This window comes from Oikopleura dioica, chromosome 1, assembly GCF_907165135.1.
Source record: "Oikopleura dioica chromosome 1, OKI2018_I68_1.0, whole genome shotgun sequence".
Lineage (NCBI taxonomy): Eukaryota > Metazoa > Chordata > Appendicularia > Copelata > Oikopleuridae > Oikopleura > Oikopleura dioica.
The window spans coordinates 2,423,077-2,434,432 of record NC_137291.1 but is presented as its reverse complement, the minus strand read 5'-3'; the positions used below and the strand labels follow the sequence as shown (position 1 = coordinate 2,434,432).

Sequence of the window (11,356 nt, the reverse complement as noted above, 5' to 3'; positions counted from 1 at the left end):
GTAGCTCGCTAAAATCTCAGGGCCCGTGTGTTTTCCTGCGCACTTGGCAAAATGCTCGAATTAAGTACTCAAGCTTCACTTACACCAATCTGAAACTTTAGCCGCCACGGAGCTAAATTTGGTGATATCAGAAAAAAGCCTCCTCGGAGATCTCGCGCGGATTGTGCATTAAAATCGGCGACGAAGATAGAATTTAATCAGAGGAAAGAATAGATCAAAGGCGGCCGGTTAAATCAGCTGATCAAGTGGCTGGAGAGACTGGAGAAAGTACATTTCTGATAAGAAATAGCGACTCGGCGGGAGCTTGAGAAAGTGAAAGATGGAAGCTCGGTGGGTGATAAGGGAATAGACAGTTTTTGGCTCGAAAACTGCTTGTCAAAGTTTTACCTTGAAAATGACCAGTGCCACTTTGCTGCTAGTATTATCTATTTACACAAAGATAACTGACGGGGATATCCGCTTCATAGTCCTCGACTTTCCGTTTCCTGTTTAATTTCCACTCGTTTTGTGTCAAAAACGTGAATAGAACTCTTTGTCCCGCCGTAAAGGAAGTTCTCTTTTCTCAGAGCAGCGGCTCTAGAACGCTTGTTTGAACATCTTTCCGAGCGACAAGGATACGAGTAAAGATAGCTAGCCACACTTGCTTCCCGTACCAGCTTCTAAATCCGCGCTAGAAAGAAGGAAAATAATCACAGCAGGAGATGAGGTTTTGGTCCTACTGAACTTTCGGACAGTAGTGAAGACGATTTCAATTTAGATGAAAAATTTTGTTTTCAAAAAGTAGCAAGAAAAATCTTATCTACTTCCCGACTTTGAAATTTGCGCGGCGCGCCCTTGATTCTGGAATATTTTTTTCGGCCTCTTTTTTTATTTACCATATCTTCTAAAATGTGGTGCCCATGCTTGTCAAATAGGGTGACAGGAAACAGACAAACTCAAATATCGAAGTACTCGGCTTATCAGAAGGGGTATCGCGGAAGGAACTGTTTGGCAGGCCGATCCACCAGTTTGTTTTGGATCAAGCTCCATAGTCAGCCGGATTAGGCAGATTCTGATAGCGACGCTATCGGCTTCTTACAATGTAGATTTCTACAAGAAAGATGGTTTTTCTGAGCTCAAGAAATTATTAAGGGTACTACCTTCGATTTCCCCAATGACCGGAAAGTTGCGGAAATCGAAGGTTATACCCTTAAATTTTGAAACTGAGCCATTTTACCAGAAAAAGCTGTCTGGCATTTTGGCGCTTCCTCAGAAGTGGCAAATCACCGCGCGGTTTTTGCTCTTTTTTCGTTGACCTTTTGTCAGACGCCAATTTGTTTTTTTCCTCAAAGTTGCGAGAAGTGGTTAAATTAACTTACCCTAATCGGAAGTTCTGAAATAAGGGCACTTCTCTTGACCGCAATCAAAAATCAAGCTAATACTATAATACAGGACTTGCTTAACAGAACGATTCAGTCAGTACGAGAAGACTGAAAATCTATTGAATTAGTCGGATGCGGTTTTGATCCACATCAAAAAATAAATCGGAAAATAATTGATGGCTGCTGTAATGGGATAAACGCGTTCTTAAGAAATTCAATTAAAACTCGATTATGGGGGATATATATTTAGCACGTTTGGTGTTAACGAAACGGGAATGGTCCGTGACAAAATTTATTCGACTGAAGAATAGGAGGAGTCATGAAAGAAAGGGTCTTGGCAAAATTTTCCCTCGAATAAAATTTTACTCCCTCAGCTGCTTGATAAATACCCTCACCGGAAAAACCCCCGGAAGTGAGCAGAAGTAGCCACGGCTTGTTCAAACACACAGTCTTTTCCAGCCATTCTAGCGCTCAAAAAAGCCACAAAAAGATGATCTAATTCGTCTCATTCGAAATTCAAATGACACTTTTATTATGATAAGCGCTTATCTCATTTCCATATTTTCCCTCCTTTGAAAAAAAGAAAGCTTTTTGACTTTGAAATTTGGCGACAGGGTCAAATTTTGTAAAAATGACCTCTTGATTGAAGACTTCCCAAAATTGGAAAACTTCAAAAACGACGGACCGCGCGGGCGGATGTGCTTTTCGCGACTCCAAAATTTGGGGTTGAAAAGAAACTTTTCAAATTCCCAGAGCTGTCAGCGCGTGACAAGGACGGGAATTTCAGTTTGTTTGTTGGAACCGAAAAAAGAGGAACAGGAAGCGGCTGGAAGTAAAGGTTAAGAATATCTGGAATTCGACAAAGCTGAATCCATTTGAAAGAAACATCATTTTGTAGCGGTTTTTCGTATTTTTATTATTTTAGCAAATTTTTTATTTAATTTTTTATTTGTAAAAAAAATTCTAAATAAAAAGTCTCTTTTAGAATAAAATTTGAGGAGAATCGTGAGATTTTGAAAACCGTGTTTAACAAATCTTGACCTCCTCCCGGCGAAAAGAGGAATCGGGGACACGGAAATTAGTCCTCACTGGCTTATCTCTTCATCGATAAGAGCGTTATCGTAAGAATTAGAACAAGCAAGCAGGCAATTGTCGAGTACCTCGAGTACCTACCTGTGATGGTTAATCCCAAGGGTCAAGAATGATGCCTTCTCAGCTCAATTAATTTTACGTAACGGATTATTATCCTGCGCTAGTTTCGTAAAACAAAACTGGCTCTTATTCAACAAAACACTGGCTCCGAGATAAGTATCTCCGCGAATTTACTTTCGTGAGCTGCGATAAAATCCTCCTCGATCTGCGAACTCGGCCCGGTCCCCCGACGAACCGGCGTTAATTTCCGCAAAAGAACTTGGTCTTTGTTCATTTCAAAAAAGTAGGATCAGCGCCAAACCAGCAGAACTTCAACTCTCGAAGCCTTTTTTCCACTTGAAAATTCTCGGAGATGCTTATCCGTTCTGGATCTTTCGGGAGAAAGCCGTCCATAATCCCTGAGTAAGTAAAAAGTTGCAGCTGATCAATTGAGGCCCTCGGAGGCCGGGGCAAAGTTATTTTGGGTTTAGCGCCGCGCGGCTTTTTGATGGAAGCTGGAAGGGATTAGAAATTCTTCCTCGACGGATCAGGCCAACTGTACGCGCGCGAATAGCCCCTTGATATTTGTAAGACCGTAAACATAGCCCTCCTGCGTTTTTTCGGGGGAGCGTTTCAAAGTAGTCTTTTGGGCGAGAAAAAAAAAGATAAATCTGTGCGTAAAATAATTCGAAAAACTTTCAAACTCGGCGTGCCAATCAAAATTAATTACCATTAGTATAATATGACTAGGAGTTCAGATGAACCTGTCTTAAAGAGATCAAGTTACTGATGAAAAAATACAAGGTGTTAGTTTGTTTCAAAATTCCGCTTGTTTTGAACAAAAAGAATTCTCGAAAATTTCGTCCCTTTATTTTCAGAATTTGAAAAAGGCGCCAATTTTCCAGCTGGAAATCGCAGTGTATGCATGAAGGAAGGCAGGAGTTACGGAGCGCATTGTTGCGCGACTATCGCCTGACACGGTGTCTCTTCTGACAGGCAGATTATCCTGATTGATATTGAATTCGGAATTTGAAATTCGAAATTACAAAGGTGGAAAATCGGAAATAACCCAGTTTTTAATCGCTTTTTTAGAACATCAGAATTCAAAATTCAAAAACTAATTCCAAAAATATCAATTAAAATGCATCGCTCAAAGACTAAAAACCGCGCCACGTGTTTTCTGCATGTTCTAGTGTTTTCACTGTCTGCAAATGATCTCGTAAAGCACATTTCTAGCGCTGTCGTAAGTTGCGCGCGAGTTGGTGATTGAGAAGCAATTTGGCGCGCAAATGAGACACCAAAAATGACACTCGAGAATTTTCAACTGGATTCGAGGGGTCAAATGCACGCGCGGCGGGTTATCTGATAAGAGGGCCTTAATTGAGATCCGGGAGCCGGGCTTCGTTCGAAAAAAAGACGAAATGAACACTTGAGAGGAACCTAAGGGTTCGAATTATTAAAAATAAAGCGAGAAAAAGGCCGATTTCTTTAAGAAAATCGACTTTTTACAAACTGATTTCTCGATTTTTTTTAATAAAAATTTGAACTTGAAAAGAATTTAAATTGGAAATCCTCAAAAAATGAGTCAGAAAAAACCTCCTTTGATTGCCAATTAAGCAAATTTAAAATCCAAATTAACAAGCTCTTTCCCGTCGATCGCCCCCATTCACAACGAAAATAATCCATTTCGAGTCTGGATTTATTTTCATTTCCACAAACTTGTTCAAAAGCGAAAGCGCGATAATTCTTGAAAACGAGGCATTTTCTGTTTGTAATATGGTAACGGGCCGTTTATTTTTGATTTTGCGCGTTTCCTTTGGAAACGAGAAATTAACGTAAAATATACCTGCGCAAGGGTGGGGAGAGCAATTAGAATGCGGAAGTCGTAATGCGAGATTTTAAACAAAATAATGAAATAACAAGCCAAAAAGTCGCTGATCAAGGGGTAATTGGATGAGGGCAAATCTTTGTAAACGTAATCGATGAAACTCTTTTCTGATTCTGCCCATTTCAAAAGAATTTTCGGGCGAAATTTATGGTTTTTTAGGTCGGCACTGAATATGTCACGAATGTCACGAATGTCATGAATGTCACGATTTGACTAAATATGTCACGAACAAAAAAATTGTTTTCGTGACATTCATGAATCTCGTGATTTTCGTGACATTCGTGCATTCGTGACTTTCGTGATTTTCGTGATATTCGTAACATTCGTGACTTTCGTGACTTTCGTGATTTCGGTGACATTCATGAGTCTCGTGATTTTCGTAACATTCGTGACATTCGTGAATTTCGGGCCGTTCGTGACATATCCAGCACTGTCGGTTTTTACACAGGTTTATGGCAAAGTTTGAAAGAAATTCTTCAGAAACAGGAAAATCCAGAGCGCCCCAGACGCTGCTGCTCCTAATGAGTGCGCGCTAGAATTCATTAGTTTTCATTAACCTCAACCCCTGTTGTATAACATTTTCTTGATAGAACGAATTCCTTCTTTCCGCTATTCCTTTGAAACTGGAGGCCGAAGCGCCGGCCAAAAAATACAGCGATGGAGCTGGACACGTTCCCAAGCAGTCGATCTAATAATTTCACGAAAAGGTACAATTTATTTCCTTGATGGATTAGCCCCAATCAGCGCTCGCTCATTTTCATAACAACGTTCAACTATTTTAAGTCCCGCTCATCGACGGATTAGAGCGGGTCAGTTAAAATATCGAAACTCGGCAAAGGGCGCTTATTTTATTGCCAAAACGGAATTTCAAAAAAGAAATTCTAGAAATTTTATAGATATAGATTTTATAGAAGCTTTTTAGGGTTTTCGTCTTGGCTGCAATCAAGGAAGACAAATTGATTTCAATGATCCTTCTCTTCCTACAAAAATTTGATGATGACTTCGCTGAGACTGCGTTTTAATTTATTACTTCCTTGCAGAATTGAGTTCTTTTCCTATACAAATAACACTCATCTTTTTGCTAGGAAATTTAATTGATAACTTCCTAGAGCCTTGACGATCTGCTCATAAAATTGACCAGTATATAAATGAAGTCGTTCCGTATTTTTTTCATTTTTCTTCTTTGAAGCTGAGAGTCTTCTTTTATTTTTTGAATAAATTTCCTATTATTCTTTATAATATTTTCAAACTTTCTGAAAACCTACGCGAATGTACGCAATTCAAACCTTTTCTCCTAGATTGCGAATAAAAAATGAACACTTTGCTTATATTTTTCGCCATTTTTCAATTCTACAGCGCTGCCAAAGAAACTCGTCAATATCTCGAAATAGTAGAGACCTTTGACGGAAGAAGAGTTCTGAAAAGAGCAGTTCGACAAGCTGACTTTGACGAGGAGGAGGGCTCCGGATCCGTTGAGCAAAAACCAGCAGTTGAAAGAGTAAGCGATTCTTGGTCTTCTGTCCTTTTATTCCGCCGAATTTAGCTTGATGTTTTCGTCCAGATCGAGATGGCAACAACAATTTCATTCAGTCAAGCTCTCATTGACTCAGAGTCGGCGGAATATCTTTCGAAAAAGGAAGAGCTCCTGGGACAGCTTCAGGACGTACTAGAAAGAATCGCGAACATAGAAGACGAAGCGAATTTGCTATTCGAAAACATCGAGGTCGACTTTGTCGAAGCAATGTAAAATATTCAAGAAACTATTCAATCTTTTGATAGTGATAATTTTAAGAACTCAAGTCTTCCGACAATCCACCGCTTCCACGATGAAAGCCATCATTACTCTCCCGTTTCAAATGGAGTCCAAGGAATTTCTAAGCGAAAATGATAAGCAGTCTTTTGAAGACCAGCTGCTAGAAACTACCAAAATGACTTTTACCGACATGCTTGAAGATGGTCTCGCAGACAAGAAGCTGATATCCTCCGATCCTGATTTCAACTTTTCCTCTTCTCGTCAGAGCGTTGACTTGACCAAATGGAACAGCGAAGGAAAAACATTAGTTTCCAAAAGCTTGATCTGCCTGATTTTTGTCAAGCTGCTTGTTTGAGAAAGAAATCTGAGAATTCTGAATTTTACTAACAAACTTTTCAATAAAAATCGTAAAAAATAATCTTAGGAGCCGTAATTTCGAAAGATGAAAAGTTCATTCGATGCGAATTGCGCAAAAATGACTGACCAAATCATGTAATTTCGTATTTGAAATTCAGTAAAAATGATGGCTTCGACAATTTGTTTTGCAGCCAAAAATCGTCCGAGGGTCAATTTTTTCCAAAAAGATCAATTTTTTCTTGCAAAATGAAGATTCAATTTTTGTTTTTTATTTTGATAGAAAACTCTTTTGGATCAGTGGTGAAATCAGGTGAAGACAGAGACAGAGAAAATCGGTTACTAGTCATTTCAGCAGGTTCAAATAGAAACTTTTGGCCAATTTGCGCAATTTGCCGGGAAAAGGTTAACGGCTCAAATTCGACGATTGGAGACAACAACGACATCGGCTGTTTTCAAGATGGCAGTGCTTTCGCCCAAACCTGCCCAAACGAAAATGACAACTGCGTGACCATCATGATCGCTGAAAACAACTACAACGGAGAAATGACTTACGAAGTCGAGCGAAACTGCACGATGCGAACTTACGACGAGTCATACTGCTACTACAGCACCCCGAATGAATTTTTCCAGGAGCGAGAGTGCAGTGATCTTTGCTTCCCAGATCAAGATGGTGAATTGTGCAATGTTGGATTGGAGGGTGTTGCGGACAAGTTTGAGAAGAAAGAAGGAGGGGTTGAAAGCTGCAATAAATGCGATAAATACGATAATGATGGTGATATTTCTGGCGATATCTGCTGCGGCCGAAAAGGTTCGGTTGCTTGATTCAGTGTCATTTTTCAAAAACAATTTAGTCGATGCTGAAACTTCCGACTACCCCGTTTTGTGCCCAAGATACGCCAATACTGCATGTTTCTCGACTTATGGTGCTCAAGAAGAGGGATAAGATAGGCATTCGTCTTTCTGTTGTTATAGCCAGTCCCATTCTTATCCAGAAATAGTGACAAGCAAGGGAGAACACCACGAGTTCCACCGAGGGTGCAGCCCATTCGAAATCAATCTCGAATCTGATTGTACTCGATACTCACCAATTGGACAAGAAGAACGAGTTGGATCGTGCAAGGTCACGTGCACCGAAGAGAACTGCAATGCCGGGGGACTTGAGAGTAAGAAAATTTAATATTTGACATAAATAAATTTTCTTTTAGCGTCTGTTCCTGGAAGCGAGTGCTGATAATCAAGTTTGATCCTTTTAGTTTTTGAATAATAAATTTAAAAAAATTGTCTTTTTTCTGTTATACAGGCGTTATTATTTTTCATGTATAGAACCAGGAATTTTTCCTTTTTATGACAAACAATGTAAACATCATTTGCCAAAATTTTTTATTAAACAACAAGCCTCAAGTATTGCCGTCTACAAGTTTTTCTACAGCGAGGAGCAAAATTGCTAATGAACCCGTAAAGTTCAATGCAGTTCAAGGGTGCGGAAGCGGAAGTCAAGTTGAAAAAATTTGATAAAATTCTTTCATAGGCAGCAAATTTTTTTGCATTTTTCAATTGTGGTCTTTAATTAAAGAACAAAGAAATTATGTATTAAGTTTTTCTATTTCATAAAATGACAGATAAATATAATCCAAAGATTAAGTATCAAATAAACAGGATGGTTTTATCATAATCCCGATATCGTCATCTCGTCGTATTTCATGTGGTAACAGTGAACAGACGCTTCTTTTCCAACGAAAGGTCCAGAACCAATCAGCTTTTTTGGGCAGTTGTTCTTGCTAGTTGTTTCGCCAAAAGCATAAAATGGGTTATAAGTGTCATTTTGAACCATCAAAATATGCCAACCAGACTCCTCAGAGTTTATTTTCCCATAAACAAGCTTAAAAACAGGTTTATCTTTCGAAACTTCTTGAGAGACGTATTCAGCGTTTTCTTCATCGATGATGATTTTCCTGTAAATACCTCTAATGGGAGTTACGATTATCATTTTAGGGGTCTTGGTGGAAAATTTTTGAATGAATCTGCACTTATTTTTCATGCAACCGAGATATAATATTCATTTCACTGTTAACTCTGAACCTAAAAAGCATTTTCGAATGTACTTGAACCAATGAACAGCAGGTGACGCCCATCTCATGATCGAGAATAGCATTTTTATCTTCAAATAAATATTGATGATTCATGATTAATTTTTACTTAAGGAGAGTTCCCTTAAAATTTAAAAACAAAAGTTTACGAAAAGGCTTATAGAACAAGCGGAAATTTAAAATTTACTTACAATTTTCGAGTTCAAGAAAATCTACACAATCGGCGCAGGAGCAATTCGATTCCGTTGGCACACAGTAGCCTTCCGGGCTGCAACATGGTCCACTTTCAGGTTTTTTCACAGCCCAGTCATCTCTTCTCTTGGCTCTCTATTCGGAATAAGATTTTTTTTCTTTTATACTCTTTTAATAGACAAATATTTTGATTATTGTCTCAAGCAAAATCGAAAAAGGCGTGAGCTTAACTCCTACCCGCTCGACTCTTTAAAAAAATATATGAACTCATTAAAAATCGTTTCCAAATGTCGATCCAAGGGCCTGTTGGTACTACATCTGCTGTTGTTAAATTGCGCCCCGCAACGTTGAAACATTGGTCCGTCGATATTCGGCGGGGAAAAACTCATGTCGTACCAATTGCAAGAAGCAGAAATGTCTAACCTACCTTCACGATCACATCTTTCAGCATAAACATTGATTTTATTAACCATGCACTCATAATCAAACTTCGGATAATGGATGCTTAAAGATTTAACCACAGAGCAAATTTTATTATCTTCAAGCAATCCCGGATACATGAATCCCTCGTAATCGAAGAGCCTATGTTCGAAGCCAGGGGTGACCATTTAGGCAAAAAATTATCGTCGGGCCGACCAATTGCCCGCCCAATACCAAAAATCAAGACCCGGGCCGACCAAATGCCCGACCAGTCCAATGTGCCCAGAATGCCCAATCGGGCGATTGGGCAATTTTTCGGGCAAAAATTTTCCCGGCATTTCAGGCTTCTTAAAACTTTACTTTTTTACTTTTCTTTTAATAATTTGTTTCAGTTGAAGTGATTGAACGAATTTTAAGCAAAAAAAGGCTCTTGAAAGGTTTGAAAAATATTTAAAAGGGGTCGAAAAAATAATTATGTAAAAGTTCCGTCCGGTTGTCAAGAATAGACAGCTAACCATAAAGGTCCACTTCACACACTCTTGCATAACCGTCTCGAACAAGGGGTTCAAAAATAAGGGATAAAAAGGATCTGGAGGTCAAGGGTGGAGTCTACCGTATACAGCTAACCTTCAAGGTGCACTTCACAGACCCTTGCAGAACCATCTCCGCAAAAAAATCGAGTTAACGGGGTGGATAATTTCATAAAAGGATCAGGAGGTCAAAGGTAGACAGCTAACCATTGAGGTCCACTTCACACACCCTTGCAGAACCTTCTCCTTATATCTTTTTTTTCTTTGCGAGCTTAAAGACCAATAAGCGGGCAGGAAAAAGCCCACGTTCGTGATTTTCCCCGGTGGGCATTTGCCCAGCTGCCCAATGGTGCCCAACTGCCCAGAAAATGCCCAAATGCCCGACGTATCCCATGTTGCCCAGCCTATTTTCAGGCGTTGAGTCGACCAATTGCCCGCCCAAAAGCGTTTTTGCCCGAAAATTGCCCGATTTGCCCAAATGCCCAATGCCAAATGGTCACCCCTGTTCGAAGCCAGCGTACAGCATGCAAATTCCAACAAAGGCATCATCAACAGAAGTTATTGGAGTGCGCTGCATCTGGCTTCCAAGAACGAATAAAGCGTTTCGATTGATGATTTGGCCCGAACCAGCAGGATAAGGGGGAAATTTCAACCCTGGCCACCTGAAAATAGCCCGAATTGATAAATTGCGGAAGAACAACACTAAAACAAGAAAGACTCTTGATTAAAATCTAATGTTGATTCGCTTTTGACTCACACATCAGCTTTTCTCTCTTTTCTTATTTCTTCCACTTTCATTCCTTGGCCAAGCAACGAATTGTTTTCCTTTATTATTCCACCCCACAAGGCTGGTTCTGCATTTGCTTGGCTCCAGTGCTCGTCAAAAAACTTCATCAATCCAAGCGGGTTCAAAAAATTGTCATCGTCGCCTCGATAGACGAATTTGACATTTGGCGCCTTTTGCTCCGTCCAAGTGTAGAACATGATTTCCTTGTACGTCAAGTTCCAGTAGGAATCTTGGAAGCTTCCATACAGAATGTCGTCGTAAAGATTTTTCTCGTCGAGAATAAGATTTTCGTCGTAATCATCCTTTTTACCGAGTAGAAATACAAATTTTACTTTGTATTTTTCTCGGTATAATTCGGGATTGCCAAAGGACTTCCGAATTTTTTCCCTTATATTACGATTCTTTAAAACAGTTTTTAAACCAAACATAATGTCGATGTCTTCTAAGTCCTCATTCGGTGAAGAAATGATCTCATAGGGTGTTGTTTTTGTAATTGCTGGATCAAATGTCCCGTGATCGACGTAAAACTTAAGCTTCTTTTCATCATGAATCTTTCTGATTTTATCCTCTCTTAGATATAGAAATTCATAGTCACGCTCAAGTTTAATTAAAAATGAAGTGAAAAACATAATCAATATTGAAAAAGGATAGAAATATGAAATGTTCCGAAAGAAAGACATTTTTTAAAAATGCTTTTCGATTTGACTTTGGACACGTCAAAGCAACTCTGCTCATTAGCGCTCAAGTTCTTCAACGAAAATATTTTAACCCATTCTCGTCGCGTTGATTCTAATAAGCCATGAGCCCATCGCGCTTAGCGTATCAACGAATATGAAGAATTTAAGCAGAC

At 39.3% G+C, this 11,356-nt stretch overlaps 3 protein-coding genes and 1 long non-coding RNA gene across 4 annotated transcripts; 2 read left to right on the top strand and 2 right to left on the bottom strand.

Moving 5' to 3' along the window:
* The first annotated feature begins 5,614 nt into the window (after positions 1 to 5,614).
* On the top strand, positions 5,615 to 6,543 carry LOC145709534 (uncharacterized). The gene is made up of 3 exons (XM_081787225.1): positions 5,615 to 5,878; positions 5,924 to 6,123; positions 6,173 to 6,543. The coding sequence occupies exons 1-3, from the start codon at positions 5,693 to 5,695 to the stop codon at positions 6,486 to 6,488; spliced, it is 702 nt and encodes a 233-aa protein (XP_081643351.1). The 5' UTR covers positions 5,615 to 5,692; the 3' UTR covers positions 6,489 to 6,543.
* Positions 6,544 to 6,701: 158 nt separating this feature from the next.
* On the top strand, positions 6,702 to 7,460 carry LOC145710561 (uncharacterized). Its single transcript, XM_081788331.1, has 3 exons — positions 6,702 to 6,800; positions 6,843 to 7,298; positions 7,342 to 7,460. Exons 1-3 carry the CDS (start codon positions 6,737 to 6,739, stop codon positions 7,431 to 7,433), a joined length of 612 nt encoding a protein of 203 aa, XP_081644457.1. The 5' UTR covers positions 6,702 to 6,736; the 3' UTR covers positions 7,434 to 7,460.
* Positions 7,461 to 8,158: 698 nt separating this feature from the next.
* LOC145712338 (uncharacterized) lies at positions 8,159 to 8,920 on the bottom strand. The gene is made up of 3 exons (XR_014135217.1): positions 8,769 to 8,920; positions 8,570 to 8,648; positions 8,159 to 8,454 (listed from the first exon to the last, which is right to left on the bottom strand). It is a non-coding gene; the product is annotated as an uncharacterized LOC145712338 (long non-coding RNA).
* Positions 8,921 to 9,002: 82 nt separating this feature from the next.
* LOC145711490 (UDP-GlcNAc:betaGal beta-1,3-N-acetylglucosaminyltransferase 7-like) lies at positions 9,003 to 11,166 on the bottom strand. The gene is made up of 3 exons (XM_081789182.1): positions 10,477 to 11,166; positions 10,220 to 10,381; positions 9,003 to 9,351 (listed from the first exon to the last, which is right to left on the bottom strand). Exons 1-3 carry the CDS (start codon positions 11,133 to 11,135, stop codon positions 9,003 to 9,005), a joined length of 1,170 nt encoding a protein of 389 aa, XP_081645308.1. The 5' UTR covers positions 11,136 to 11,166.
* Between the last annotated feature and the right edge of the window lie 190 nt (positions 11,167 to 11,356).

Coding starts and splice junctions, on each gene's coding strand:
- LOC145709534 (XM_081787225.1), top strand. CDS start 5,693: ATGAACACTTTGCTTATATTTTTCGCCATTTTTCAATTCTACAGCGCT. Junction 5,879..5,923: donor AAAAACCAGCAGTTGAAAGA/GTAAGCGATTCT, acceptor CGCCGAATTTAG/CTTGATGTTTTCGTCCAGAT. Junction 6,124..6,172: donor GTCGACTTTGTCGAAGCAAT/GTAAAATATTCA, acceptor GATAATTTTAAG/AACTCAAGTCTTCCGACAAT.
- LOC145710561 (XM_081788331.1), top strand. CDS start 6,737: ATGAAGATTCAATTTTTGTTTTTTATTTTGATAGAAAACTCTTTTGGA. Junction 6,801..6,842: donor TGGATCAGTGGTGAAATCAG/GTGAAGACAGAG, acceptor TAGTCATTTCAG/CAGGTTCAAATAGAAACTTT. Junction 7,299..7,341: donor TATCTGCTGCGGCCGAAAAG/GTTCGGTTGCTT, acceptor AAAACAATTTAG/TCGATGCTGAAACTTCCGAC.
- LOC145711490 (XM_081789182.1), bottom strand. CDS start 11,135: ATGTTTTTCACTTCATTTTTAATTAAACTTGAGCGTGACTATGAATTT. Junction 10,382..10,476: donor AAAGAGAGAAAAGCTGATGT/GTGAGTCAAAAG, acceptor GGCTATTTTCAG/GTGGCCAGGGTTGAAATTTC. Junction 9,352..10,219: donor TACGCTGGCTTCGAACAGGG/GTGACCATTTGG, acceptor CTTCGAACATAG/GCTCTTCGATTACGAGGGAT.